Source organism: Talpa europaea, assembly GCF_964194135.1.
Source record: "Talpa europaea genome assembly, chromosome: X".
Lineage (NCBI taxonomy): Eukaryota > Metazoa > Chordata > Mammalia > Eulipotyphla > Talpidae > Talpa > Talpa europaea.
The window spans coordinates 81063033-81091021 of record NC_140081.1 but is presented as its reverse complement, the minus strand read 5'-3'; the positions used below and the strand labels follow the sequence as shown (position 1 = coordinate 81091021).

General features: G+C 42.1%; 1 protein-coding gene across 1 annotated transcript in view; it reads left to right on the top strand.

Annotated features, from left to right (window-relative positions):
• Positions 1 to 329: 329 nt before the first annotated feature.
• The window catches only part of ZDHHC9 (zDHHC palmitoyltransferase 9), a gene marked incomplete at both ends in the record, with an annotated part of 28116 nt that continues 456 nt past the window's right edge, over positions 330 to 27989 (top strand). The window contains 8 exon segments of the mRNA XM_084258446.1: positions 330 to 496; positions 10611 to 10771; positions 14570 to 14728; positions 21034 to 21171; positions 22065 to 22138; positions 23147 to 23239; positions 23940 to 24043; positions 24417 to 24513. Coding sequence (XP_084114572.1) covers positions 330 to 496; positions 10611 to 10771; positions 14570 to 14728; positions 21034 to 21171; positions 22065 to 22138; positions 23147 to 23239; positions 23940 to 24043; positions 24417 to 24513 — 993 coding nt within the window.

Sequence of the window (27989 nt, the reverse complement as noted above, 5' to 3'; positions counted from 1 at the left end):
TACAGTAGTCCCCTTCTTTTTTTGAGAACCTTTAGCCTTGACTGTTTTTTAGAGACACAGATTGGAAGTAAACTTTTCCCATTTCCTTGCCCCAACCCATTCAGGCAGTATTTGTCTTTCTGCCTCTGGGAAAGTAGGATTGAGCTGCATTTTCTTGTTCCTGACTCATTTTCTTCTTTTTGTGCTTTTTTTTAGGGCTAGAAATTGGACTTTCGATGATGTTTGATCCAGTGGCAGCGACAACAGGCGGTGTGATTTCAAAGCTGGCCTCAGCTTCTGTTTCTCCTGTCTTGTAATCACAAAGCCCATTTGGACCAGGAATCACAATCATGTCTGTGATGGTGGTGAGAAAGAAGGTGACGCGGAAATGGGAGAAGCTTCCGGGCAGAAACACCTTCTGTTGTGATGGCCGCGTCATGATGGCCCGGCAAAAGGGCATCTTCTATTTGACCCTCTTCCTCATTCTGGGAACATGTACGCTCTTCTTCGCCTTCGAGTGAGTTTCCATTGAGTAGAGTTGCCTGATTATCGTTACGTTGGGTCTGGGGAAGGACCTTTCTGGGAAGTTTGTGGATGGTCCTTGGATGCTTGTCACTGTCCTATTGAGCAGTATCTATAGATGATGCCAGTTGAATGCATTACTTTGTGTTTACTGGAGTGGGTGCTTCCCGAAATGACCAAGATCTTTGATACCAATTTTATGGCACTGGTTTGGGAGCCACCCCTGGCACATTTGGGAGGTGAAGGAGTTTGCTTTATTACTCACCTCACCTTTTCAGTGGTCTCCTTAGTTACAAACTGCCTCTTCCCCACCCCTCCTGAGCCTAGGGGTATCCTTTGTGGTCATACTTCCACCCTACAATACTCATCTATCCTGTTATTCTGAGTCTTACTTTCTTAGGGCTCAACTCGCAGCTAGCTGTTTAATTGAAAAGCCAGTTGAATTGGGAACCTGCAGATTGGTTCCAGCCTCAGCTGTGCCACAAACCAGTTGTGTGCATGGCACATATGTGCTTATTATATGTGAGTTGCTCTTTCACTCAAACTCCCTCAACACAAACAACTCTCTATTCTGTGTGTGCCTGATACCAGCCTTGCAGTTATGTTTTTCTGTGATGTAATTGCCAGTACTAGAGCCACTGTTTGAAGTCTGTGTAGGTCACTGCTCTAGGGAGGTGGCCAGTTGGATTCTAGGCTACTGTGGCATGACTACTGGGTGTCCTGAGAATGCTATACACTCTAGGGGATGGCAGCGATGCTAATTGTTTTGGGATTACTAATGAAGAGGGCCTTGAGGAGCCAGGAGGTGTGTGTAGACTGTGAGCCACACCTGATAGGAGCCTGCTGTAGTTCACGTCCACGGGTGACCTGGAAATGGAGCTGCCATGCTGGGGCGTGGTTGTGGGAGGGAGGAGGGGGCTCCTTGGCTAGCCTTTGTGGGTAATTAAAATGAGCTCTTGTCTCTTGGGGCTCATTTTTGTCCTTCTTCTGCAAGGGCTTCAGGCTTTCCCAGTGCATCAAGAGTGATTTTTCAGACTGCTTTGCCAGACTTTTTGATGGTTGCAGCTGGCTGGAGTAACAGCAGGGGGAGGAGGGGGACCCAGTTTATAACGGGGCTAGAAAAGGAAGGTCAGAAGAGCTCTTTGTTAAAGGCACTTTTGCTACTGCTGCTGCCTTTGTGAAGTATTTGGCAGAGTCAGGCAGGTTGATGATGGCTTCTCAGCCGCTTTCCAGACTGAGTTGTGTGTGTGTGTGTGTGGGGGGGGACAAGTTAGCATGTGCAGTCAGGCAGGCATATGTATAACATTAAAAACGTCCTCCTCCCGCCCCCATGTCCTTACTCTCCTCTCCAAGCTTGCTTTGCTTTATTCCCGCCTTGTTTCTTTTGGGAAGTGCAGAGCTGAGCTCTGCTGTTTGTCATTCCCCCTTTCTCTTCCCCTGCTGAATCACTATCTCTTTCTGCCAATACCACCCCTCCCCCAGCACCAGGGTTCAATCGTTTAGGGTGGAACCATTCAAAATAGAGATGAGATTTGTTCCCAGGCCCTGAGGGAGCTGCTAGCTCTGGGCCCAGGAAACCTCTGGTTTAACTGACCAGGGGGATCTGGAGATTCAGAGTTCTTGGCTTCTGACCCTTTTTTGTTTCTGGGAGCCAGTTTGATTGGATCTGTTCCTTTAGACCTCCCTTAGCCTTTGGGGGAAGGCTTCTGAAGAAAACTTCCTGTGGAATGAAGCTTATGATTAGCGGAGTTGCTGTTTGACAGAGGCAGGTTGAGTTTTCTACCAAGATGACCTTTCTCCCCAAGTTGCTTCTTGCGCTTTGTCCTCAGATAGGAAGTGTGAGGTTGTTGGTAAACTGCCCCAAATTCCACCTGTCTGTGCAATGGGGCAAACATTGTTGGAGGTAGGGCTGGGGAGAGAATCCAGGGAGAGGATGGGAGATGAGACAGTAGCAAATGTGTCAGCTGGGGAGCGGAATGGGAAAATATGGCCAAAAGGGAGACGACGCTGGGGATAAATCCTTTTGACTGAGAATGGTGGAATCTGTATTTGTGAATGAGTATGTGTGTGTGCATAATATACAGATGCACAGACACTCTAGGTGGTGGCTGCCTTGTGCCCAGACGATGGCAGGTTGTGCAGAGGACAGCAGCATGCCTCTTACGAGTGAAGTCTTTTCTGGCTGACTTTTTTCTATAGTTTACTACCTACCACACAGTGCGGGTAGAACTTGGTGGGGTGGGATGGGGTGGGGGTGGGGCGCAGAATATGGGCTCTGTTGCCAGTATTAGAAGTTAGGGGGACCACAGAAAATGTCTTGATCTAGTTCCCTGCCTTCAGGCAGGTGAGGGTGTCTGACCCATGAGGGACAAAAGGGCTGTTTGTTTCGTCCTCAAGTTGCCCAGGAGCATCGACTCCCACTCCTCTGGCTGCTGCATTTTGCTTTGCGGAAGGGAGTTCACATCGTGAGGCACATCTGGACCTTCACTCTATTAACAGGGCCCTGGTTGCAGCAGGTGCTCAGGAACAAGTGTGAATTGATTTCTGGTGACCCATGGCACAGCCTTGGGTCGGCCAGATGGCTTGAGAAGTCTGGCCAGGCACGTGGGTGCCCCTTGATGAGATACACGCAGCATTTAGTAATGCCTGTGGAAATCTCTTTATTTTTGGATTTGTCTATACACATTTCGACTTCTCAAAGGAGGGACCTGTAATTTTCAGTGGACAGACAGTAGGCTGAATACATAAGATGAGAAAATGTCTATCCAGGAGCTAGTCAGCACTGTGTTATTATCAAGAGAAGTGTTCTCAGAGAAGCTGGGTGGCCATCTTGGGCTGCCGTGGCGGTGGATTCCTGCCCGGCATGGGAAGGTGGGCTCTATTATCACTAAACCTCTTGTAACTCTGAGAGTCTGTGTAACTCTCTTGTGTCTGTCTGGGAGATTCAGGTACACAGAAAAGGAGAGGATAAAAGGAGATATAGAAGAGTGAGAATTGTACAGTGATTTAAAAAACAGATTTCCTAATTCATTCTGTAAGGGTGAGGAATTTAGGAAACGTGAGTGTGTCTGCCAGTTTCAACTTTGAGCACACGGACTATGCTCAGTCCTTCCTGCCCAAGCCCTGTCCAGCTCGTGTGATGAACACAGCCACCAGCTTGGCCCGGAATGTCGGGACACTATAGCTGAGTGGCACTGATAACCATGAGTTATTCAGCTCCTGCAAGGCTATGGTGGATTTAGCCAAACCCAGCTTCCTGATAACGCATGGTCCTGGGGAAAGGACCAAGTGCACTTTCTTCCGGAACTGGCTTCCTGGCTATCTCTTTTACCTTTGTGACCAGACTGCTAGTGGGGTGTAGGTCTCCAGACTTGTCTTGCAGCAAGAATGACTGTGTGACTCTTGACCCCTGAAGGTGAAGCAGTTTGCTCTTTGATCAGTGCTTATGCCTCACTGTGTGGTGTAAAGAGGAACTCATACCAGGGCACTGCCAAACCCTGCTGGACTGACCCTCGTGGGGCCTTTTGATGTACAGTGGAGTCATTGAATTGGATGCACTGAAAAAAGCTTTGTAACATTGCTTAGTGATTGTTCCATTTCTAACCTGTCTAAGTTTTCCCTCTTTCAAGTCCCTTCTTGAGTCTTTCTTCATCATACCTTTCCAATAATTTCTGCACTCATAGGACTAATTGTGCATACCACTCTTGAACACATAATTTTATGGCATTTCCTATACTTCTGAATTCCATGCTTTGAGCTCTTTCAATGTCAGGGACTGTCTCCTAGGTCTGTGTAACCCCCACAGTGCCCTCTGCCTCCATAGACAAGGTGCTCGATACATGTTGCTGAGTTATTATATCCTGGATGCACCTCAAATGTGACTCCCAGAATCAAGGAATGGCAGGGCTGGAAGGGACCTTGGAGTCTGTCCCCATCCCTTTGCAGGTGAAGAAACCAGGAGGACAGAAGTGAGATTACTTCATCAAGGCCAGTGTTTCTGTATAGCGCTACCTTTCATCTCATTGTTGCCTTTTGCATGTGTACTCCTAAAGACGTTCAGATTCCCAAAGCTGTGTGTGGTGCCGAATGCTAGACCAACATATTCTGGCTTCTCGCTAGCTACCTTTTGGGTTACGTAGTGGTGTCTTGGTTATTTGGGTCTCTGTAGCTCATGCTCCTGGACAGTGAGACATCTTGGTGGACAACTGCTAGCAACTTGGCAGCCTTGCAAGAATAGAGAAGCTCATCTCTGAGTGAACTTTGAAAGTAGGAACTTTGCGAGTTAACAAAGGATCATTAAGGGCAGAACAGGGGAGGGATGAACACAAGAAAATATGGTCATGGTTCATGGGTGATATGGTGGTGGGAGAACTATGGTGCTACAATAGTGTTAGAAAACAATAGTGTACGAGACCACAATAGTGTACGAAAAAAAGCAAAAACAAAAACAAAGAATCATCAACTCTGTGGCCACGCCTAGCCCTGTTGCCAGGATGAGGATGGTTCTGAGAAAAATTAAGCAACGTGTGCTCCTACTTTGTTACTCTGTGGGTGATCCTGGTCAAAGGGTGTGCTGTGTACCTGTGGAAGGATAGAAGGCAGATCTGACAACACAAAGTTACTGGGTTTGTAGAGATACAGGGCTATTGTAGACAAAGACCAAACCCTGACATGGCAGAATATCAGTGCCTGTAGCAATAAGGTCCAAGTTCCTGAAGTTTCTTATGTGAGATTAGGAAGAGGAAAAAGTGACTTTATCATGATCTCTAATGAGAGAACATTCTCTGGAGAATTACTCTCTGGAGGTTCAGCCCTGTGCTAGCCTAAGATTCTGTCTATGACTTGACCAACCAAATGCCAGCTTTAGAAAGCCATGGACGCCTCTTTGATAGCAATCTGTGAGTGTATTTACCAAAGCTCAACTTCCTGATAAAGCGTTTTCCCCTGAGAAGGGTAAGGTTATGTCTCCTGAACAGCGTGCTTTCCTTAAACTAAATTTTTCATGGTTTTGTCATTCAAAATTTATCTGTATATTTTCAGCCACTACTACCTTTGGTGGTAATGAGTTTCACACTGTCAGCCTCCGCCGAATGCAGCGCCCATCTTTTGAAAATGAGTTTTAATTGCGTAGAGTGATCTTCTATTTTGGGAAAAGCGAGCACAAAGAACAGGGATGTCCCCCAGCACACTGACATCAGTTGAGATGTTTATTGAGGGAGAGAAGAGACTTCCTAAATCTTCCTCCTCGGAGATGCCAGAGCTGGCATTGTGTTTAAGAACAAAGGAGGCACCTCATGCCTCTTGCAATAGCAAGAAGCTAGTTCATTCAGGGTAATTAGGGGGATGTTTCTGGAACCGAGACATGAGAAGACAGGAACCTTATGATGATGATTAGATAAGACCAGTTAATGGGGGGCCTGGGAATACTGGCCTGTGGAGTGGGGGCTTAATGGAATAAATAGGCAGCAGGGAGTTGTTTAAGTTCTCGAGCAGGAGTGTATTGCAACTCCAATTTGTTATTTGTTGTATTTGTTAGAATTGAGTTGTGAGATATAACCGAAATTTGGCAACTGCTTAGCAGGTTGGCCTGGCTAGAGATGCTGGCCCTCCTTGGTGAGAGGTTGGCTCATTGCCTCAGAATTGAAAATGCCCCGTTTGGTTCACTTTCCTCGTTGCTACTGGAGCAAAGAGGGTTATGTGTTTTCACATAGCAGTAAATCTGGAGGCTGATTTTCATTCTCTCTCTAGTGCCCAAGGACACTTTTTTCCCGTCGGCAGATTCTTAGTGCCACCAGAAGAACTTTGACCCAGTCTTCTGGGTGCATGTTTACTGGCCCCTACAGGTAGGCCGTATGCGAGAAGACAGGGGCGACTTATAGCAAAGGTTTGTTTCTCTTATGTGGGACCGAGGCTGTCGTGGGGCCCTATTTCTTGGGCCCTCCCTGCCTACCTCAGCACTGCTGTTCCTTACAGCCCCCCTCAATGGTGCTGTGGGAGCAGTTTCCAACAGCCACCAGCTTCCCAAGAGAGCTCTTCTCTGACCACTTACAGTCTTAGAGTCTGACTCACCCTCCTAGTACTTGATTATTAGCTGTTTCATGTGTTAGTTATGTTTTCCCCAACAAAATTAACTCCCGTTTCTCTTGTTCTTCATCTGTAAGACCCATAAGTGCTTGCTGGCTGATTTATTTTGCACTGATAAAGGAACAACAACAAAAAAAACATAGCAAGAAGTGCTAGGGGAGACTTAGAAGCAGAGCACTGCCAGTCCGCGAGGCACAGCCCTGCCATGGAATGTGTCTGGATTTTTACCAGCTCCAATCATGAATCTTTTTGAATCTTTTTCGTGTGAATTGAAGTCTATGTCATTGTCATTCTCCTTCCAATGAGCTAGTGTGCTAGGGAGGGGGATGGGACATGACACACCAGCCCAGCTGGCACTGCTGGTCACTGCTGGTCAGCACCACCATGTGGGCCAGGGGACACACGGGAGTCCTGTTGTCTAGCCCAGCTATGGAAGCCTGAGGCCAGTCAAGAAGTTGGGAGAGGATGGCTTCAAACGATGATGTCTCTTCAGGTGGCAGAAATGAAGAGTTAGTGGAAACTGGTTGCTTTTATAAAATTCAGAAGGGAGAAAAGCAACTTCTTATCCCCTGGACAGGGAAAGGCCTCTTGGTACTTTGAAGACAAAATACTGTTCTGTTTCCAGCAGTGTATGGATATCATTATTCCAAGAAGATATAGATGGAAAGTACGGGATATCAAAAACCGTTTGCTTGTGTGTATGGATGGCAGATCCAGCCTTTGACTAAGACACATTAGGAATGTTTAAGGATAGTCCTGACTTTTGAACTTTTTAAGGTGTTGGGAATTGCCACCAATTCTTCACATAGCTTATTCCTGTCAGAGACAGATCTCTAGCTTACTGCAGTTATGGGCTAATCAAGAAGGGGGGTATTTTGACCATAATGATTAAAGATACCATGAATTGTAGTTCACAGCAGTCTTAGCTGCTGGCTTTCCAAGTTTCCTCTTACTCAGAGTAGAGAAGCCGGCTGGTCCCACATCTGCCTTCCCGGCCACACCCACTCACTAGTGACAACTGGCTGCCAGTAGTTTCATCGCTGGAAAACAAAACAATGGGCCTGTTGTGTACTTGTTGACATACAGACTGGATTGTTTTAGCAGGTGCAGAAGATAGTCTGTGTGGGTAGTACAGAGACCTTTATCCTTGATGGCATAGCGTAATTCAAATCTATGTTGTCCTTTGTCCAGTTGATAAGCAAGTGTTGGAATAGGACTTAGTTAAGCTGAGCATAGGGGCAACATTAATTTTTTTGTGCGTATGTGAGACTGTTCGACTCTCTATCTTCCTTCTATAATAAAGCAATTTAAACTCCCTTCGGTGGCTCATCAGATAACTCTGATTTTTCTAAGGCTTTTGGTGGGTGACTGTACATCCAGGGCAGTTTGAGTCCTGGAGACATTACTTCCTTGTTTTCAAGAGTGATCTTAGAGATGAGAAGTGACTAGGAAGATGGTTGTTTTCTGTGAGTGTGGCAGTTTCACTTGACTTGGTCATGATATAGCGTCATGTTTCTCTCATGTCCTTTAGGTCTCTGATAAGTGGAGGTGACTTTCATTTCTGAATTCACTTCTTGATTATCGGTACCAATGAAGGGGAACAATGTAAGGGAGGGTAATCTACAATCTAGTGATATGCGAGGACCTTAATTACCCCTGCACTCAGTTACTCAGATTCTTCAGTTCTCTGGATTTTCCCACCTCCTGGGCTTTTAGGAGAAGGAAGTAAATCATAGAAAAGAAAGCTAAGATCAAGGATTTTGTTAAAAATAATCAGGCAAGCAAGCAAATAGCCACAAAAATAATTTTGCAAGTTCACTACATATGTTCACCCTCATGACAAACTGCTCAGCCTAATATTACAGTTGGTTTACACCCCAAGGCAATTGGGGGTGTGCCAGGGAGGATCTCATGGGGATTGTTCCAAAATTGCAGGAACGCATAACCTGGGGTTCAGCATGTGCCCCATGCTGACAAGGTAAGCCTGTTCCTTCCTTCACTTCCTCTGCGCTCCCTCTGGCACTTGCTCATCTACGTATAATCTGTCTCTGAGAGAAGATCTCTGTGCCTCAGGAGGAGGAGAATAAAAATAGGTCAGTGATAACTCTCCTCACATATTCTTATTTATTTGGTTTGAAATTCAGTTCAGGGTCTCCCTGGTGGCGCAGCGGTTGAGCACTGGGTTGCGAAGCTGCCCGCAGCCTCTGCAGCACCAGTTCGATCCCCGGCTGCCACCCGGCCACGGGAGGAGGGTCCCACATGGCGCGCAGACCTCTCCTGCCGCCCGCTGCTCCCCTCAGCAGTGTACTTCAGTCCTTCTGCCTGCTCTGCTCCCCGCTCTGGCTCTGGTGAATACTCTCACCCTCCCGCGCTTCTGACTGTACCCAGTGCTTGTATAAATAAATAAAAATAAATCTTTAAAAAAAAAAAAAAGAAATTCAGTTCAACTCAACAAGTATTTGTCTATAACTTCTTTGTACTTGTATTAGGCTCTGGGAGCTATAGAACCACGAGGATGTTGATAGCTAACATTTACTTAGTGTTTATTTACTATGTGTCAAGGGCAATTCTAAGCACTTTATTTAGGTTCATGCATTTGCTCCACCCATTGACCTCTGAAGGGCTGTTAATATCCTCATTTCTCAGACAAGGTCATTAGCTCAGTAACCCACCTAGGAGCTGATAGAGTCAGAATTTGAACCCCAGCGTTCCTGCTCCCAAAAGATAAGGGTCTTGCTGTTATGAGGCCCAGTTGGGAGAGATGAGGTCAGTGGAGTAAAACACAGCTAGGAAACAATGCAAGGCCCTGGCAGGGAGCACACAAATGGTAGAGAAGGGAGCTGTGAGTGCAGTTTGGGTTGGGCCTTTTCAAGGAGGCAAGACCTCTCTAAACCCCCGATTCTTTTTTTTTTTTTAAAGATTTATTTATTTATTTATACAAGCACTGAGTATAGTCAGAAGCGCGGGAGCATAGGGGAGAGCAGAGCAGGCAGACTGACGAAGTACACTGCTGAGGGGAGCAGCGGGTGGCAGAAAGGTCTGCGCGCCATATGGGACCCTCACCCCGTGGCCTGGGATCGAACTGGTGCTGCAGAGGCTGCGGGCAGCTTCGCAACCCAGCGCTCAACCACTGTGCCACCAGGGGAGGCCCTCTAAACCTCCGATTCTTCATCTAGCAAATGGGTATGATAGATTCTACCTCCTAGGTTTAGTGTAAGAATTGGATAGTGATTGTAAGGAGCTTAGTGTGGTGCCTGGAACACAATAAACACTCAGTAAATTGTAGTTGTGGTGATGACAATGGCATCATTGATGTCTCCAGGACCTGGGCTATCCAGAGAGTGGGGGGAGTGGCCTTCCAGGTGAATTATGAGGAAAGATGGGGGCAAAAATGGAAAGGGTGCCAAGGAGATGTAATTTTCTTGCTCCCTTCCTTATGGTCATGAGCCACCTACTAGCTGAACCAATGGAGGAGAGAAGAGGAAAGGATGTTACAAAATCAGCAGCCCTGAGCTTTTCACTGACCTTGAATCATGCTGGACATCCCCTGTCTGATGCTGAGTCCCTGTGTCATGACCTCTTCTTTTCTCCCTCCATCTCCAGTTCAGACCTAGTGTCAGAGGAGTGGGTATGAAAAGTCGTAGACACTCACAGAGTGAGAGCAACAGATGCTGCCTGTATGTCCAGGCTCTGTAGCTTCCCTGTCTGGCAGAGAGGCACAGAGGAAAAGTGGTTCCTATCAGGCTGATAGGAGGGACTGGGCTGGGGAGTCAGAAAAAAATCCCTTGATACTGTCTGCTGTATGTTATAGGTGGCATCAATCAAATAAATATTTGTTGAGTTCCTACTGTGTATAGACTGTACATTAGGTGTTTTGGATAATCCATGAGAAGTAAAATGTATGATCCCTGCCCTTGAGATACTACTGATTTTGTTGTGGAAACCAAATGGACAGACATACTGGTAACAATTCGAGATCAACATAGGTAGGTATAACAAAATGTCCCATTGCCTGCCTTCTTCAGATGCCGCTACCTGGCTGTCCAACTGTCTCCTGCTATCCCTGTGTTTGCTGCCATGCTCTTCCTTTTCTCCATGGCTACCCTGCTGAGAACCAGCTTCAGTGACCCTGGAGTGATTCCTCGGGCCCTACCAGATGAAGCAGCATTCATAGAAATGGAGATAGGTGAGTTTTCCAACCCTCTAGCAAGACACTGCGGTAGGATGTCTTTAATCAAGAAGGGAATGGAGTCATAATAGTTGCAGATTAACAATTGCTTCTAGCCTTTTCCCTCTGAGATCCTGAACCTGAGCTCATGACCACCCTGTGAATTTGTAAGGCAAGTGTTACAAGATTTGAAACTCACATGCTTCATTTGCCCCTGTGTTGGGTTGCACATCAGGAGGGCTTTGTGCCCATGGTCTTAATGCACTGTTTCCAAGAGCATGATTTTTTGCTTTGGATGGGGGGAACATCAACAATTTTGGATGTAATCTCAGGGATTTGTAGATTTGAAGCATAATTCATGGGCCCTAAGCCAAGAATTCCTTCTTTAGGGGAACACACAAAATGAGATGGGACAGCTGAAGTGCCAAGAACCACTGAGAATTCTAGAAGCAGTAAAGGAACCAGTTACAGGCTCAGTAGCACCCTGGACAGGACCCACGGAGATGAAGTGCTGTACTACCCAGGAGCCAGGGTGCATTCATGAATTGAAGCAGAACATCCAAGGCTAGAGAATGTCCCAGAAGCTCACCCTAGGAAAGAAGGCTATGATGTCAATACTAGCAGGGCGCAGGAACCCACCAGGCCCAACAGCAGTGCTTGCCTAAATTGTTCTCAAGTGTGATACCCAAGTAGCTTACGTCAGCACCTAAGCCACACATTGTAGAATATCGTGTAATGCTAAAAGCTATGCCAGTGGAGCACTGATCTGTGGTTAGTCTTTAGTTCTTTCAGGGTGTTTTTTTTTTTTTTGGTTTGTTTTGGATTTTAATGTTTTATTTAATTAAAAAAAAAACCTGTTGGGATTTTGATAGGTTTTGTATTACATTTATATATTATTTTTGAGAGAATTTACATTTCTATAATATTATCTACCCAAGAAGATAGTATGTCTTGCTGTATTTTCAGCTCGAATTAGTAAAATTTTTATAGTTTTCTGTATGTAGTTTCTGTATGTGTCATGTTGTGACCTCTGTACTTAGCATGTTTCTCTCGATAGAAGCATGTATTCTGGAGTTCACATGTATGTTTATGTTAACCAGTTTCTGTCAACTTACATTCAGCCCTGCACTGAATGTGTTCTGGCTGGGGGTTGGGAGCGTGGAGAAAAGGAGTCATGTGATTTCCTTACCTCATAGCTTCTCACAAGGAGCATCAACCATGAACTTTAGCTCCAGGTGTCCTCATGTAAATCACATGCAAAGGGATGTCAGGGTGGCATGCTGAGACTTACGAAGATATCCTAATGAAGAGCTATCCCTGTCCTTTTAAGACTTGTGACACACTGTTATTGTTTGATTTCACAGCATCTACCCCACTCTGCAAAAAAAGGAAAAAAGTTCCATATGGCAGATATTTTTAAAATCAAAGTGAATTGAAAAATATTCTGTTTTTAGAATTATACTGCACAGCGAGGGTGCAACGAGACAGGCACTCTCGAATGCTGCAGATGGGCAGGCATGCAAATTGATGCAATCTGTCTGAGAAGCAATTTGGCAATAACTAGTATGGACTTTAAGGGTCCATACCCTTTGCCCTGGCAATTCCACTTCTCTCAGGGTTTACCGAAAGGAAATAAGCAGAGAGTTGCACAAATTAATGTAGAAGGATTTTAAGTACGTGTTTTTTCTTTTTCGTTTTTAATATGGGCCTTGCCATTTTAATGCCAGCAGCTTCATATATTACTGCTTAGACTTCAACTTGCTTTTCTTTCTGTTTTAGGAATTAATTTGAACACATGAATATATTCTTGAGGACGGAGGAGGGGATTAGAATTAGGGTGGTGATCAAAGGGGATTTAAGCTTTATCTGTAATAGTTTTAAGTTTTTTCATGCAGCATCATTTAAATAGCAGAAAACCAGAGACAACTTAAATGTTCAATAATATGGAATGGTTAAATACAGTACATGCGTAGGATGGGACATTACATTGCCAATAAGGGTGATGTCTTCAGGGGAGAAAGTAACAACTGTGAGAAAATGTTCACAGTTCAAAATTAGGTGAAAAATACAGAGTACAGAATTGTATTTATGATATTTTCTCAAATTTTTAAAAATCAGGAATCTGTTAAAATTAGAAGGAAATACACCAGAATGCATGAACATCCCTGAATTGCGAGACGGTCAGAGACTCATTTCTATTCTATTTTTTTCCAACAAACACACATTCCTCTAATTTTAAAATAATTTTTTTCTGCTTCTAACTTGTACCAGTCTTTTTTCATGCACAAATTTTAGTTTTGCAAAATAATATCCTTTTATATATGTCGCTTTTTAGTGTACATTTTCATTCTGCAATATGTCGTGAATATTTTCCAGGGTCATCATTTGCTCATCTCCAACATTTTAAGTAACTACATAATAGTCCATCGTATACATGGATCATAATTTATTTGACCGATCTCCTATAGTGATATTGAGGCTATTTTTGCTTTTTCACTATTAAGAGGGATTATGTGACAAATATCCTTGTGTCAGTAGCTTTTATGAGTCCCTAGAAGTAGGATTGCTGGGTCAAAAAATAGACACATTTGAAATTTTGGTACCCCCTGCCATACTGCTTACTGGTAATGTATAAGAGCACCTTCTCCCTGTCCTTGCCAGAGTTGGGTATTTTTACTCTTTGTAGTATTTGTTAATATAGTAGGTGGAAATGTTATAGGGCAGCCCCGATATTGACCAGGTTGCCTGGCTGTGGGTCCTCACCCACGCGCTTAAAAGGGACTTATGAATACTCCACCACAGGCATACACAAAAGGTTAATAAAAGGTTTATTTACAAGGGAAAAGGAAATAAGGAAAATATACAACTTAGGGAGAAAATAGGGAAATAAAGTCTTTAATGCGTCCTACCCGATCCGCTGACCTGGAAACCCAAAGGCACTCTCAGAGCTGGCCGGACGCTGCGAGCTGGTGGAGAGTCAAAATGGGGGAACCCCCCAAAGCCCACGTGTCTGGCTTTATACCCACCTGGCTGCTTAACCCCACCCTCAGGTCCCAGCCACCTTCCCTTGGGTGGTGATGGGATTTGGAGTTCCCAGTGTCTTTGGCTTTGGCCTGGGGTGGGGGTGGAGTCCACAAAGTCTGTATGGAATTAGCTTTAGGACAGCCTTTCCCCCTAACAGAAATGGCATCTTTGTGTCGATTTTTATTTCTTTACTAGTGAAGTTGGATGTTTTCATTTCATATGTATTTTATTTTATTTTTTTAAAAGATTTATTTATTTATGCTTACAAGAGCTGGGGTACACGCGAGAGATGCGGGGTTGAGAGGATTCACCAGAGACAGAGTGGGGAACAGAACAGGTAGACTGACTGAAATACACTGCTGAGGGGAGCAGCGGGCGAGTCAGGAGAGATTTGCTGCACTATGTGGGTTGCTCCCTGGCCGCCCGGAATGGAACTCGTGCTGTAGAGGCTGGGATTGCTTCATAGTGCGGTGCTTAACCCCTTGCACCACCTGGGAGGCCCCCATCATATGTATTTTAGCCATGTTAATTTCCTTTATAAATGCTTGCCTTTGTAATCAGCCAAAAAACTTGAAGGGTCACTTGTGCACAAAAGGATCACATGATACTCAATGGAGTTTTAGGGGAATACTCTGTGATCTAGAGTATCTGTCTGGTCTGGAAATGATAGTCTGGAGAAGACAGTGGGCCTGGGCAACCATTGATTAATCTCACTGCTTTTGGAGAGGTGGTGAGACTTTTGGGCTCAGTCACTGGCTAGCAGGGATGTTAACTGTCTTTATTGATCTACAGAAGCTACCAATGGTGCGGTACCCCAGGGCCAGCGACCACCACCCCGTATCAAGAATTTCCAGATAAACAACCAGATTGTGAAGTTAAAGTACTGTTACACGTGCAAGATATTCCGGCCTCCCCGGGCCTCCCATTGCAGCATCTGTGACAACTGTGTGGGTGAGTGAAACCAAAGGGACTTTGTCTGGGGGAAAGGCTGGCTTGAAGCAGAGGGTCAGAGTGGTTTTTCTCAGGAAAAATCAGTAGAGGTGGGAAGATAGATTTGGATAGAAAGCAAGCTAGATTTAGTTAGGAAACTTTCAACAGAAAAGCTTCTGAACAACTAAATCAATTACTTCTATAGATCAAATTGTAATTTATTTATTTTCTCAAATCGTAATGTACATGTCCTAAGCCTAAGATTTTAAAAAAGGCTCTTGGGTAAATAAGAAAATATACTTTACTTGTTTTTTTAAATCTAGACTTTCCTCTGCTGAATGTTTTTAGTGCACTCACCTTACCAAGGGGGAGAAGAACCCTAGTCCACTGGAGGGCAGCATCGGGGAAGGAAGGGCTGTGCAAGAATTAGCGTTCTCGAGAAAAAAGTTGCTAACATCTATTGACTTCCTACTATATACTAGGCGTTGTGCTAAGTGCTATCCTTTTCTTTCATTTAAGACTTGTAAGCAGTCCAGAAGATCGGTATTACCCCCATTTTACAGATGAGGAGCTAGATGAAACTCCTTATACTCAGTGTGAGGTGAAGCTGGAGCAGATCTGATTCCAAAACTTTCATTTCTTCTTTCTTTGCTGCTACTGCAAGGATGGCCCATGTATAAGTGCCTGAGACATGGGTCCGTGCGTCTCTCTGTGTATATGCGGCCTCATATATTACTGTCTTTAGTGTGTGGGACCCTGGAAAGTTAGAAACAGGCAGGAAATATGCCCAATGATTGGCATAAATGTGCAATTCCTTATATTATCAATACGTGTACTTCCAGCATTCTTTTATACATGCCATGGAGTGTGCCTGAGTACATTGCTTTTCTCGTATTACCTAATTTTTTAGGCAAAGGTCGGGAAAATGTATCTTATTTTATGTGGTAAAAATTTGGGTAGTTAGCATAAAAAAGTTAGTGCCTGCTAAAAATTAAAAAAATAAAATTAAAACAGTATCTTTTTTAATGTAGAAAATTAGCCAAGAAAACCTGATAACGCTTGGTCTTACATTGCTAGGGGTGTAAATTGGAACAAACCTTTTTGGAATGTAACCTAAGACAATTCTTCAAAGCCTTAAAACATGTATACCCTCTTCTTGGGATTCCTTTCCTAGGGATGCATCCCAATAAAATAATTAGGGATGAGTTAAGAGATTTAGGTATGGAAATTTTTACCTTTGGATTATTATAATAATGCAAAATTGGGTAAGCCTAATTGTCCAGCAGATTTGTGGTCAAATAAATATGGGATGTTCATATAATAGCCTTTATAGGAAAAGCTAATACCAGAATGCTAAATGAAATAAAACAGGAGATAGGCTGGATTTATAGCGTGATGTCAGTTACACAGTTAAAAAATAAGTGTAAAGAAATTTGCAAGGAAATGTACCAGAATGCTTATAGTTTGTTATATCTGGGTTGTGATTTTATTTCCTTTCTTTTTTTTTCCTCTTTTTTCAAGTTTTCTACAATGAGCATGGATTATTTTCTTATCAGGAAAAGAATGATTTAAAATGCATTAAAATATATTGTCTAAATCTGCATTTTCCAATGTTTCTATGTGGCAGTTTTGCTTAAAGTGAGGCATTTTCTGTAATTCTTTTTTTAGTGTTTACTAGTTTATTATGAGGCTATCATAAAGGATGCAGATGAACATCTTAGCTAGAAGAGATGCATAGGGCAAGGTGCCTACTCCCAGCATGCCACTTTCCCAGCACCTCCATGTCTTCAGCAACTTGGAAGCTCTCTGAATCCATTAATTTTGGGTTTTTATGGAGTATTCATCAGGTAGGCATGATTGATCATTACTCCATTTCTAACTCCTCTGCGCTCTCTGGAGAATGGGAGTGGGGCTGAAAATTCCAAGCTTCTAATCATGGCTGGACCTTTGATGACCAACCCCTATCCAGAAGCCTGCCCCACATCATCTCAGAGCAAGACACTGCTACCACCCAGGAAATTCAGCAGTTGTAAGGATTCTTTGTTAGGAACTATTAGAAATATTAGACTATGAGGAAATATTAGAACACAAGATGCTTCTAGTGCTCTTACCACTTAAGGCAGTTACAAAGGTTTGAGATGCTCTGTGCCAGGAAACAGGGGCAGAGACATGTTTTCTATTATTTCACATATACCATTTTATATTCATCAGTAATACATGAGAGGTTCAATTTCTTCACATACTTGCCAGAACTTACTATTGTTAATATTTAAAAACTTATTTTTACCCATTTTAGTAGATGTGATGTGGTATCTTTTTAAAATAGAAGTATAATTGATGTACAAAGCAATATTAATTTCAGGTGTAGAACATAATGACTCAGCATTTGTATATATTGCATAATGATCACAACAGTGAGTCTAGTTACCATCTGTCACCACAGTGCAGCTTACAAATTTGCAATACATTATTATTGACTATAGTCACCATGCTATTTATTAGATGTCCATCACTTATCTTGTAACTGGTAATTGGTAGTTCTTGACCCTTCCCCTCCCCCATTTTGCTTACCCCCAACCCTCTTCTCCTAAGGCAACCACAGTCTGTGCTCTGTTTCTATGAGTTTTGTTTTGTTTTTTAGATTCCACATATGAATAAAATTACATAGTATTTGTTTTTGTCTGACTTAATTCACTAAGCATAATCTAGGTTCTAGGTCCACCTATGTTATCACAAATGGCAAGATTTCATTCTATTTTTAAATAGCTGAGTAGTATTCCATTGAATATATATTTACCACATCTTGTTATCCATTCACTCATTAATGGACACGTAGATTGTTTCTGTGTCTTAGCTGTCATAAACAATGCCACAGTGAACATATAGTTGCATATGTCTTTTTGAGTTAGTTTTTTGTTTGCTTTGGATTAATACCCAGAAGTGGAATTGCTGGATCATGTGGTCATTCTATTTTTAGGTTTTTAAGGAACCTTCATGATGATTTCTATAGTGGCTGTACCAGTTTACATTCCTACCCACAGTGCACGAGGGTTCCCTTTTCTCCACATCCTCCCCAGTGCTTATTATTTCTTGTTTTTGTTTTTGAGGCTAACCATTCTGATAGGTGTGAGATGTTATCTCATTATGATTTTGATTTGCATTTTCCTAATGACTAATGATGTTGAGCACCTTTTCCTGTGCCTGTTGGTCAACTGTATGTCTTCTTTGGCAAAATGTCTATTCAGTTCCTCTGTTCAATATCTGTAATTCTTGATTCAGACATCACCCTAACCACTTGGACATGTCATTCTTTTCTACATTTTTCTTCTCTTTTCAAAAAAGATATATTGTAGCCCCTTTAAACTAGAAGATGTAGCATTCTTAGTCTTAATTTTTGACTAATATACAACTCATTTTTTAAAATGATGTATTTTATTTGTGCTTTCTTTGATTCATTAGAATGATATATGTTCATTGCAGAAAATATGGGAAATACAGAAAGTATACATAAAACAATCCCAAATTCACTCTCCATTTTGTAGTATTTCCTTCCAGTCTCTTATTTGTGAAATTGTATTACACATGACTGAGTTTTAATCCTGCCTTTGTCACATACTATTATATCCTGAGCATTTTTCTATGACTTTAATATTTTTTGATTGCATTATTTTTAAAACTGCATAATCTGTCATGTGGTGGTATTCTAGTTTATTTAGGTAGTCTATCATTAGATATTATTTCATTTTATTTATTATAATACTGCAATCAAAATGATTAAACTTAAGGATGTGGTGAAATTAGAACCTTCATATACTTCTGGTGGGACTATAAAATGGTGTAGCTGCTGTGGAAAACAGTTTGGCAGTTCCTCAGACAATTAAACATAGAATTATCATATGACCTAGCAAATTCCACTCCTGGGTATATACTTAGGTTAACCTGCTTGTGCTGCCATAACAAAATACCACAGGCTGGGTGGCTTAAGCAATAGAAATTTATTTTCTCACAGTTCTGGAGGTTAGAAGTCTAAGATCAAGGTGCCAGCAGGGTTGATTTCTGCTGAGTCCTCTCTGTCTGGCTAGTAGGTGGCCACATTTTCTCTGTTCTCACAGGACCATTTCTTTGTCCTCATGCACACCTGGTATCTTGTTCTCTTCTATAAGTATAGCAGTTTTATAGAATTAGGGCCCAGATTTTATGAACTCATTTAACCTTAGTCACTTCCTTACAGGCCCCATCTCCAAATATAGTCACATTGTGGGTTAGTGCTCAACATATGAATTTTAGGAGGACATAATTTTGTCCGTAACAAGGTCAAAAATAATTGAAAACAGGAACTCAGACATACTTGTATGTTCATAATAGCAAGTACATAACAGCCCAAATGTCCATCAGCCGATGAATGGATAACCAAAATGTGGTACATGTAGTAGAATATTATTCGGCCATAAGAAAGAAGTGTTGGTATGTGTTTCAACATGAATTAACCTTGAGAACATTATACTACGTGAAAGAAGCCAGCCCCCAGTGGCAATATATTGGTATGGCTCCACTTAAAAATAGATATAAAATATCTAAAATAGGCAAATTCACTTAGTAGAAAGAAGATTAGACCTTACTAGGGGCTGGGGGGAGGGGAGGAAATGGAGAGTTACTCCTTAATGGGTACAGAGTTTCTGCTTGGGGGTGATGAAAAATTCTGGAAATAGTGGCAATGGTTGCACAACATTGTGACTATAATTAATGCCACTGAATTGTACACTTAAAAATGGTTAAAATGTCAAAATATATGTTATATATAAACACAGTACAAAATAAAAAAGTTTGTTGAACTTAAACTTCTATACACGTTTCTGTTTCCTTATGAGAAATTATTAGAAATGGATTTATTCTGCCCAAGAGGTGTGAATATTATTAAGGCTCTTGATACATACTGCCAAATTGCTTTCCAGAAAGGTCCTCTCAGTTTATACTCCCACAAACAGTATATTAGAATTCCATTTTACACTAGTCTCACTAGAACTGAATATTATTTTTTATGTTCTTATTTGATAGGTGACAAGGTATCTTATTGTACTAGAATTGCTCTGAATTATTAATGAATCTGACTATTTTCTTGAAGGGGTATTTGTATTTTGTTAATCAATTTGTAAGGATTTTTCATATGCTGAGGTTCAAAGTTTGCATATTTTCCTACTGTTTTTTTCCTCTTTTATTTTCTTTATAGTATTGTAAACATATATAAAATATTTTTTTTTTAGTTTATAGAGTCAAATCTATTTTTCTGGGCCTCCCCTGGTGGCGCAGCGGTTGAGCACTGGGCTGGGAAGCTGCCCGCAGCCTGTGCAGCGCGGGTTCGATCCCCGGCTGCTCCCCGGCCACCGGAGGAGGGTCCCGCATGGCGCGCAGACCTCTCCTGCCGCCCGCTGCTCCCCTCAGCAGTGTACTTCGGTCCTTCTGCCTGTTCTGCTCCCTGCTCTGGCTCTGGTGAATTCTCTCACCCTCCCGCGCTTCTGACTGTACCCAGTGCTTGTATAAATAAATAAACGAATAAATCTTAAAAAAAAAATCTATTTTTCTTTGCCATCTGTGTTTTCTTTCACTTTATGCTTAGAACTTCCTTCTCTGTATACCAGAGAAGGTATCATTCATCTACTCTTTATAGTTATTTTTTGGTTTCATTTTGTTTTGCATTTAACTCTGTAGATCATCTGGAATTAATTTTAATATGTAGTTTGAAGGGGAAAAGTCTGACCCTATTTTCCACCAGGTAGCCAATTGTCCCAGAGTTGTTCATGGAAAAATGCTTCCTCCTGTCACTGATTTTGTGATGTTGCCTTATTACACAGTAAATTCTCATGTATTCTGCAGTCTGTTACTGGGTACTTTCCATTCCATGGAGCTACACCATACCATTTTAAGAATTGTGGTTTTATATATTTTTAAATATCTAGAGGTTAAGAAACATCACACCACTCATTTTTCAAACGTCTTTGGCTATTTCCCCCTACTTATTCTTCTTGAACTTAGTAGGCCTACCTATTAAGTTTTTTCTCTGGGTAAGTATGGTCTTTTCTCTTAAATGGCAGTGAGGCAGATCACGTAACTTTTGAGTGCCTTATTTGTAAAATGAGAAAAAGAAATATCTTCTTTTGCCCAGCTTCCATGTATGATTATGGCTATGAAAACATTATGAAAATGTGAAAAATAGAAACTAGTGATTTTCACAATTGCAATTAGGCAGTGATCCTTGGGTCTTTGAATTAGCTATTATGTGGATGGTGCTTTGTTTTGGAGGCTTTGGCATTGGATTCTCTCTCCCACAGAGCGCTTTGACCATCACTGCCCCTGGGTGGGGAATTGTGTTGGAAAGAGGAACTACCGCTACTTCTACCTCTTCATCCTTTCTCTCTCCCTCCTCACGATCTATGTCTTCGCCTTCAACATCGTCTATGTGGCCCTGAGTGAGTATGCAAGGCAGTGTTGAGGTGGGAGAAAACTCTGGGACCTCTTAGGGGAGTGGCTGGGTTTCCTGGTGGTTCTTTACTGTGGGGGCCCTTAAGACTAGTTAGAGATGAACAATACTTTCTGAGACTCTTGAGCAGGCTCCAAACCTCAACGCACACCACTCAGTATTTACTGAATGTGGTAGCCATCTTACTAGCCTTTGTGGGAACTGGGGCCATAATTCCTGTCCTGTACTCAGAACACTGGACATTTCTGAGGTGATCCCAAAAGTTGGGGATGTATTCTGTTTGTATGTGTCCTCTTCTACCCTGTAAGACCTGTCCTGCGCGAGGTGGTAGAGGGAGTTACACCAGAGAATTAACTTTTAGAAACTCATGGTTTCCCTTGGGATATAAAAAACAGATCTGCATGTGTGCATGTACACATACAAGCACACTGAACCCAACCTAAGGACAGATGGAGTTAAAGGAGCTAAAGTTCCTGGACTTAAAGGAGTGGTCTTCCTGGGAAGACTTGAGTTCTCAGATGTATTTTGAACAGGGAGGGACAGAGATTGGTGAGGAGAGAGGATTTTTCTTGGGTATTTCTGATTTCTTTGGTCTGTGAATGATTATTCCCCTCCATGCCCATAGTTAAGGGCTTTGGACAAGGGACGGGAGCCTGATATTTGACTTATGCCCGACTCTCTAGTCCCCTGCCTGCCCCACATTGGAAATATGAACCCAAGGAAACCACTTGGAGGTGAGAGTCTCTTGTGTGGGTGATGGTTTAATCTCTTCTCAGTGTATAACAAGGGATAGGGAGGGAAGGGATTGAGTAAGCAGTAGGATAAGTGTGTATTTGTTACTAAAGTCACTAATTTTTCTCTCTACTCCTCCCAATTTCACAGAATCCTTGAAAATTGGCTTCCTGGAGACATTGAAAGAAACTCCTGGAACATATCCTTCTCTGGCAGTATGTCCCTGTGAAGCCCTTTTAGACTGCTTTTCAACATGCTTTCTCTGCACTTCTCCCACCTTCCCATTTTCCAGTCAGAGAGTGCCAAAGTCTAAAATACAAAGCCTGTAGTCTTAGCGGTAGCAACCAGAATGGAAGATGGCCAGGACTTAAAGGGAGGTCTTTCCCTCATCCCCTTCTCCATTGCCTCCCTCTCAAGTCCTCCTGATTCCAGACTCAACTCTGCCTCCGCTTGTGAGTTGTACTTTGCCTTGATACATCTCTTATGCCATGTACTAGAAATCTCTGTTACAGTTAAGGCTATGTTCCATAGCAGTTGTGTTTCTGAAAAGGTGATTCAGATGGGATTCCTATAAAGCACATCCTGTTTTTCTCCACCAAGTTGTCATTTATGAAGTTTATTTTTTGATGGGTTTTTTTTTTTAGGCAAATTTAGCTGCTTTATTTTTTTTTTTATAAATTTTATTGTTATATTCCCCATACAATTGCAGCCCCCCCATTCTGACCCCAATCCCTCCCCTCCCGCCCCCGCCCCCCTAAAAGTGTCTCTGGTTCATAGTTTTTTGTTGATTTTGATTTTCACTTTCTTATAGTTATTCATTTTCCTGGTCCCTTATTTAAGTTTTCTAGATTCCTGCTATGAGTGAGACCATCCGGTATTTTTCTTTTTCTTTTTGGCTTATTTCGCTGAGCATGATCCCTTCCAGCGCCATTTTGATGGGTTTTTTATTGGCTGTGACGGCCAACTTTGTTTGGCTTTGGCCACCTCCTGAACATCCTCTTCAAAGAGCTAATGATGAATAAGCCAACACTTAAAATAGACTAGAGATGTTAGAGAGCTAAGTCCAGTAAGTTTAGAATTCATCTCTGACTGTACATGGATGCATGGCCATCTGTGATACACATTCTGAGAGGTAAAGGTGATGTGACTGGTGCCATGAGTATGGACTGAGGCATCGGGTTTCCTCGTATGGCTCCTTCAACATTCCTTAACACCACTTCACTGTTCTAGAAGTACTCATTTGCTTCTTCACACTCTGGTCCGTCGTGGGACTGACTGGATTTCACACTTTCCTCGTGGCTCTCAACCAGACGACCAATGAAGATGTGAGTCAGCTTTCCTTTCTCTTCATCATGTATTCTTCTCCCGAAACCCTGTTTTCTCTATACCTGCTAGACAACTGAGTCTCGAGGGCCTAGGGGGTTGAGGCAAGCAGGAACCTGATGTGGAAGACTGTTAAGTCAGAGTATGGAAGGGAAAGCAGATTGGAGTTGAATGTCTGCATGGAATTAGGAAGAAGAGATTGAATGGTTGGCTGGGTACAAGGTGTTCAGGTGTTCATAGATCCTTAAAGGCTAATGGGTGCCACTAGGAGTGGAGTAGGACCATACACTGAATGAATCCTTACTTTTAAGAAGTTACCAATTAATCCATGTTCATTGTAGAAAATACAGAGTAGCAAAAAAAAAGGGGGGGCAAATAAATAAGTCCCTATAATTTTATCTCCTAGACATATCACCGTTGTTAATTGTGTAGTAACATATAACCTTCTAGACTTATTCCCAAGTTTGTTTCTGTGAATATATTATGCATTTAAAACATAAAAATAGTATATATCATTTACTTATCTGTTGTTTTACACTCCGCTATGAGCATTTTTCACGGCTATGTGGGTTCCATGGCATTAGGTACATTTTCATGTTGTACAACCATCACTACCATCCATCTCCTCCACTTTTTTCTCTTCATGCTGCATGTATTTACTTAACATAATGTTGAATGTAAATCTTGGCTCTTACCTTACAGATCAAAGGCTCATGGACAGGGAAGAATCGCGTCCAGAATCCCTATAGCCATGGCAACATCGTGAAGAACTGCTGTGAAGTGCTGTGTGGCCCCTTGCCCCCCAGGTACTCAGGGGACTAGAAGGTCCTGGGACTCTTGGGACAAATGACAAACCCTGATTCTTTTACCTGGTCTGATGCTTTCTTCTGAACGAGGCCTTTTGGTATCAAATTGATTTTTCCAGGGATTGTCCCTTGGTACTCTATCCCATGAGCTGGGATGAACTTTCATTCTTACTTCACTTGTTTGTTCCCTGGTTAATGTGTTCTCTTGTTGGTAGCAGAAAGAGCAAGTGGAAGATAGGAGGCATGTGCTGGGCTAAGGCTGGAATGTCAAAGGGCAAATTTTTGTTTTTCTGTGCACATGACAAGGGTCAGGAGGGCGGGTGGGTGGAAGGCTGACAACAAAGTGCTTTACTAACTCTCCTATCTCCTTCAGTGTGCTGGATCGAAGGGGCATTTTGCCACTGGAGGAAAGTGGAAGTCGACCTCCCAGTACTCAAGAGACCAGTAGCAGCCTCTTGCCACAGAGCCCAGTAAGTGTTCCTGACTTTAAGGCTTCCAGATTTTATGACTGCATCAGCGATAGAAAGTAGAAGCTAAATTTACACCTTAGAGACATAACTGGGCAATTTCATATCCAACCACTCCAGCTTCCCTGCCTCGACTTCTGCACTCACATTGCCTTCAGATCTTTATCCCCTTGGGGTCGATTATGATCTAGACATTCCTTCAACACTCTGTGCCAGCAATTATGCTAGGTACTCGGGATACACCAATGAACAAGCAGATTATGCCCCTGCTCTCAAGGATCTCATTGGCTAGTGGGGATGAGACAAGAAAACACGCCATTCCTCAATGTTGGAAAAAGTACTTGAGGAGGGAAGCATAAAATGCTTAGGAGCAAAGATAGGGGTCAGGGGAGCAGGTTGGAGTTAGTGATGTGATTACCTTGATAGAGGGCACTTCCTCACTGGAATATACAGATGTTGTGGAAACTTTCCCAGCTTTCTTGCTTAAGATATACTTTGTGAAATATGTTCCTAAAAAGTTATTATTTGAACTTTCCTTTTTTAAAATAATGGCTTTATTGAGCTACACTGAACATATATAAAAAACCCTATTTAAAATGTACAGTGCATCAGTTTATAGTATATCACAGAGTTGTACAATTATGACAACAGTCAATTTTAAATCACTTTCATTACCTCCTGTAAAGAACCCTGAAGACATTGGCAGTCACTCTCCCTTCCCTCCCACCCCGATCCCGCACCCCCATCTGTAGGCAACTACAAATTTACTTTCTTTTGATATAGATTTGCCTCTTTGTGTTCATGTAAGTGGACATGTGTAACATGTGGTCTTTCGTGATTGCTTTCTTTCACTTAGCATAGTATTTTCAGGGTTCATCCATGATGTAACGTGTAGCAGTATTTCATCCCTTTATATGGCTGAATAACATTCCATGATCTGGAGGGGACCACATTTTATTTATTCATTTATCAGTTGATGGACATTGAGTCGTTTCCACCGTTTGGTCATTATGAATAATGCTGCTGTGAACATTCATGAGCCATGCGTGGATCCCATGTTTTCATTTCTCTTGGCTGTGTGCCCGGTAGTGAATTTACTGGGTCATATGGTAACTTTATGTTTAACATTTTGAGGAACTGCTGGACTGTTTCCAAAGTGGCTGCTCCATTTTACATGCCCACCAGTAGTGTGTCAGCGTTCCAATTTCTCCACATCCTCCGCAACATTTATTATTATCTGGCATTTTGATTCTAACCCTCCTAGTGGGTATGAAGTGGTATCTCATTGTAGTGCTAATTTGCATTTTCCTGATGACTAATTATGTTGAGCATCTTTTCATGAGCATGCTGGCCATTTGTATACCTTCTGTGGAGAAGTGACTATTCAGATCCTTTGTCCATATTTAAATTGGGTTGTTTGTGTATTTTTGTGTGTGTGTGTATTTTAATTGTTGGATTGTAAGAGTTCTTTATATAGTCTATATACAGGTCTCTTATCAGATATGTTAATGATTTGCAAATATTTTCTCCCATTCTGTGGGTTGTCTTTTTACTTTCTTTGAAGCACAAAAGGTTCAATTTTGATGTAGTCACATTAATCTTTTTTCTTTTGTTGTTTGTGTTTCTCTTGTCAGATCTTAAAAAACAACAGTGCCTAATCCAGTTTGTAAAGATTCATGCCTCTTTTTTTTTTTCTAAGAGCTTTATAGTTTTAGGTCTTTTATCCATTTTGAGTTAATTTATATATGTATGTGTGTGTGTGTGTGTGTTGGGAGGTGGGTAGTCTAATTCTTTTGCATGCGAACTTTCGGTTATTTCAGCACCACATGTTGAAAAGACCATTCTTTCTCCATTGAATTGTCTTGGTACTCTTGTCAAAAGTGAATCAACTGTAAATGTAAGAGTTTTCTCAAAAAATTCTCTTTCATTGGATCAAGAATATGTCTATTCTTATGCCAGTGCACACTGTCTTGGTTATTGTAGTGTTATTATAAGCTTTGAAATTAGGAAGTGTGAGTCTCTCAACTTTTGTATTCAATTGTCTTGGCTCTTCTGAGTCTCTTGAATTTCCATATGAATCTTAGGATCAGCTTCTTAAGTTCTGCAAAGAAGCCAGCTGGAATTTTGATGGAAATTGCATTGAGACTCTTGATCAGTTTGGGGAGCATTGCCCTCCTGAGATTGTCTTTTGGGCTGTTAACATGGGCTGCCTAATTTGTTTAGATCTTTAATTCTTTCAACTATGCTTTGTAGTTTTCAGAGTATAAGTTTTTACATGCCTTGTTATATTTACTTTTTAGTATTTTATTCTTTTTGATGTCATTTTAAATGAAATTATGAAAATAACTATTTATGCATACAAGAACTGGGGTGCAGGCCAGAGATGTGCGGGGGGTGAGAGGATTCACCAGAGACAGAGTGGGAAACAGAACAGGCAGACTGACTGAAATACACTGCTGAGGAGAGCAGCAGGCGAGACAGGAGAGGTCTGCTGCACCATGTGGGTAGCCCCTTGGCCAACTTAGGGTCAGAACACGTGCTGCAGTGGCTGTGGATAGTGTCATAGTGCTGTGTTTAACCCTTTGTGCCACCATGAAGGCCCTAATTTCATTTCTGAATGGTTCATATGTAGAAATACTCTTGATTTTTAAATTTGATCTTGTATCCTGAAATCTCATTGAACTGGCTTATTATTAGTTCTTTTTTTTTTTTTTTTAAAGATTTATTTATTTATTTATACATGCACTGGGTACAGTCAGAAGCGTGGGAGGGTGAGAGAATTCACCAGAGCCAGAGCGGGGAGCAGAACAGGCAGAAGGACCAAGGTACACTGCTAAGGGGAGCAGTGGGCGGCAGGAGAGGTCTGCGGCTATGTGGGACCCTCCTCCAGTGGCCGGGGAGCAGCCGGGGATCGAACCGGCACTGCAAAGGCTGCGGGCAGCTTCGCAATCCAGCGCTCAACCGCTGCGCCACAGGGGAGGCCCTTATTATTAGTTCTAATAGATTTTTAGTAGATTTGAACTTTCTTTTAAAATAGACTCCTACTTTTAAGTGAATGCTTTTGTCATAGATTTAATGCAATGCCAATAAAAATTACTAAATTTTATAGATAAATTTATTCTAAAGTTAATAAGGGAAGGTAAGGGAAAGAGAACATCTAAACCAATTTTGAGAGAATAAAATGGGAGAAATCAGACTACCCAATTTCAAGTTAATGTTTAGGCATAATAAAGGCAGTATAATATTTGTAAAGGATCAGAAACACCCCGGTAAGTCTCCAGTATAATTTTTTTTCCTGAATCTGGTCTTAAATCTTAGCAATGTAAGCTAGTGATGTTTAGTCGAAAGCAGGTAAGGGTGGTATTTTAGAATCATTCAAGGGCTATCGTCAACCCACATATGTCATCTAAAGGTTTTGCCACTCTGCCCTCTTTGGTTTAGAATCACTGTTCTAGTGAACTGTGTATTTGGGCAGAAAC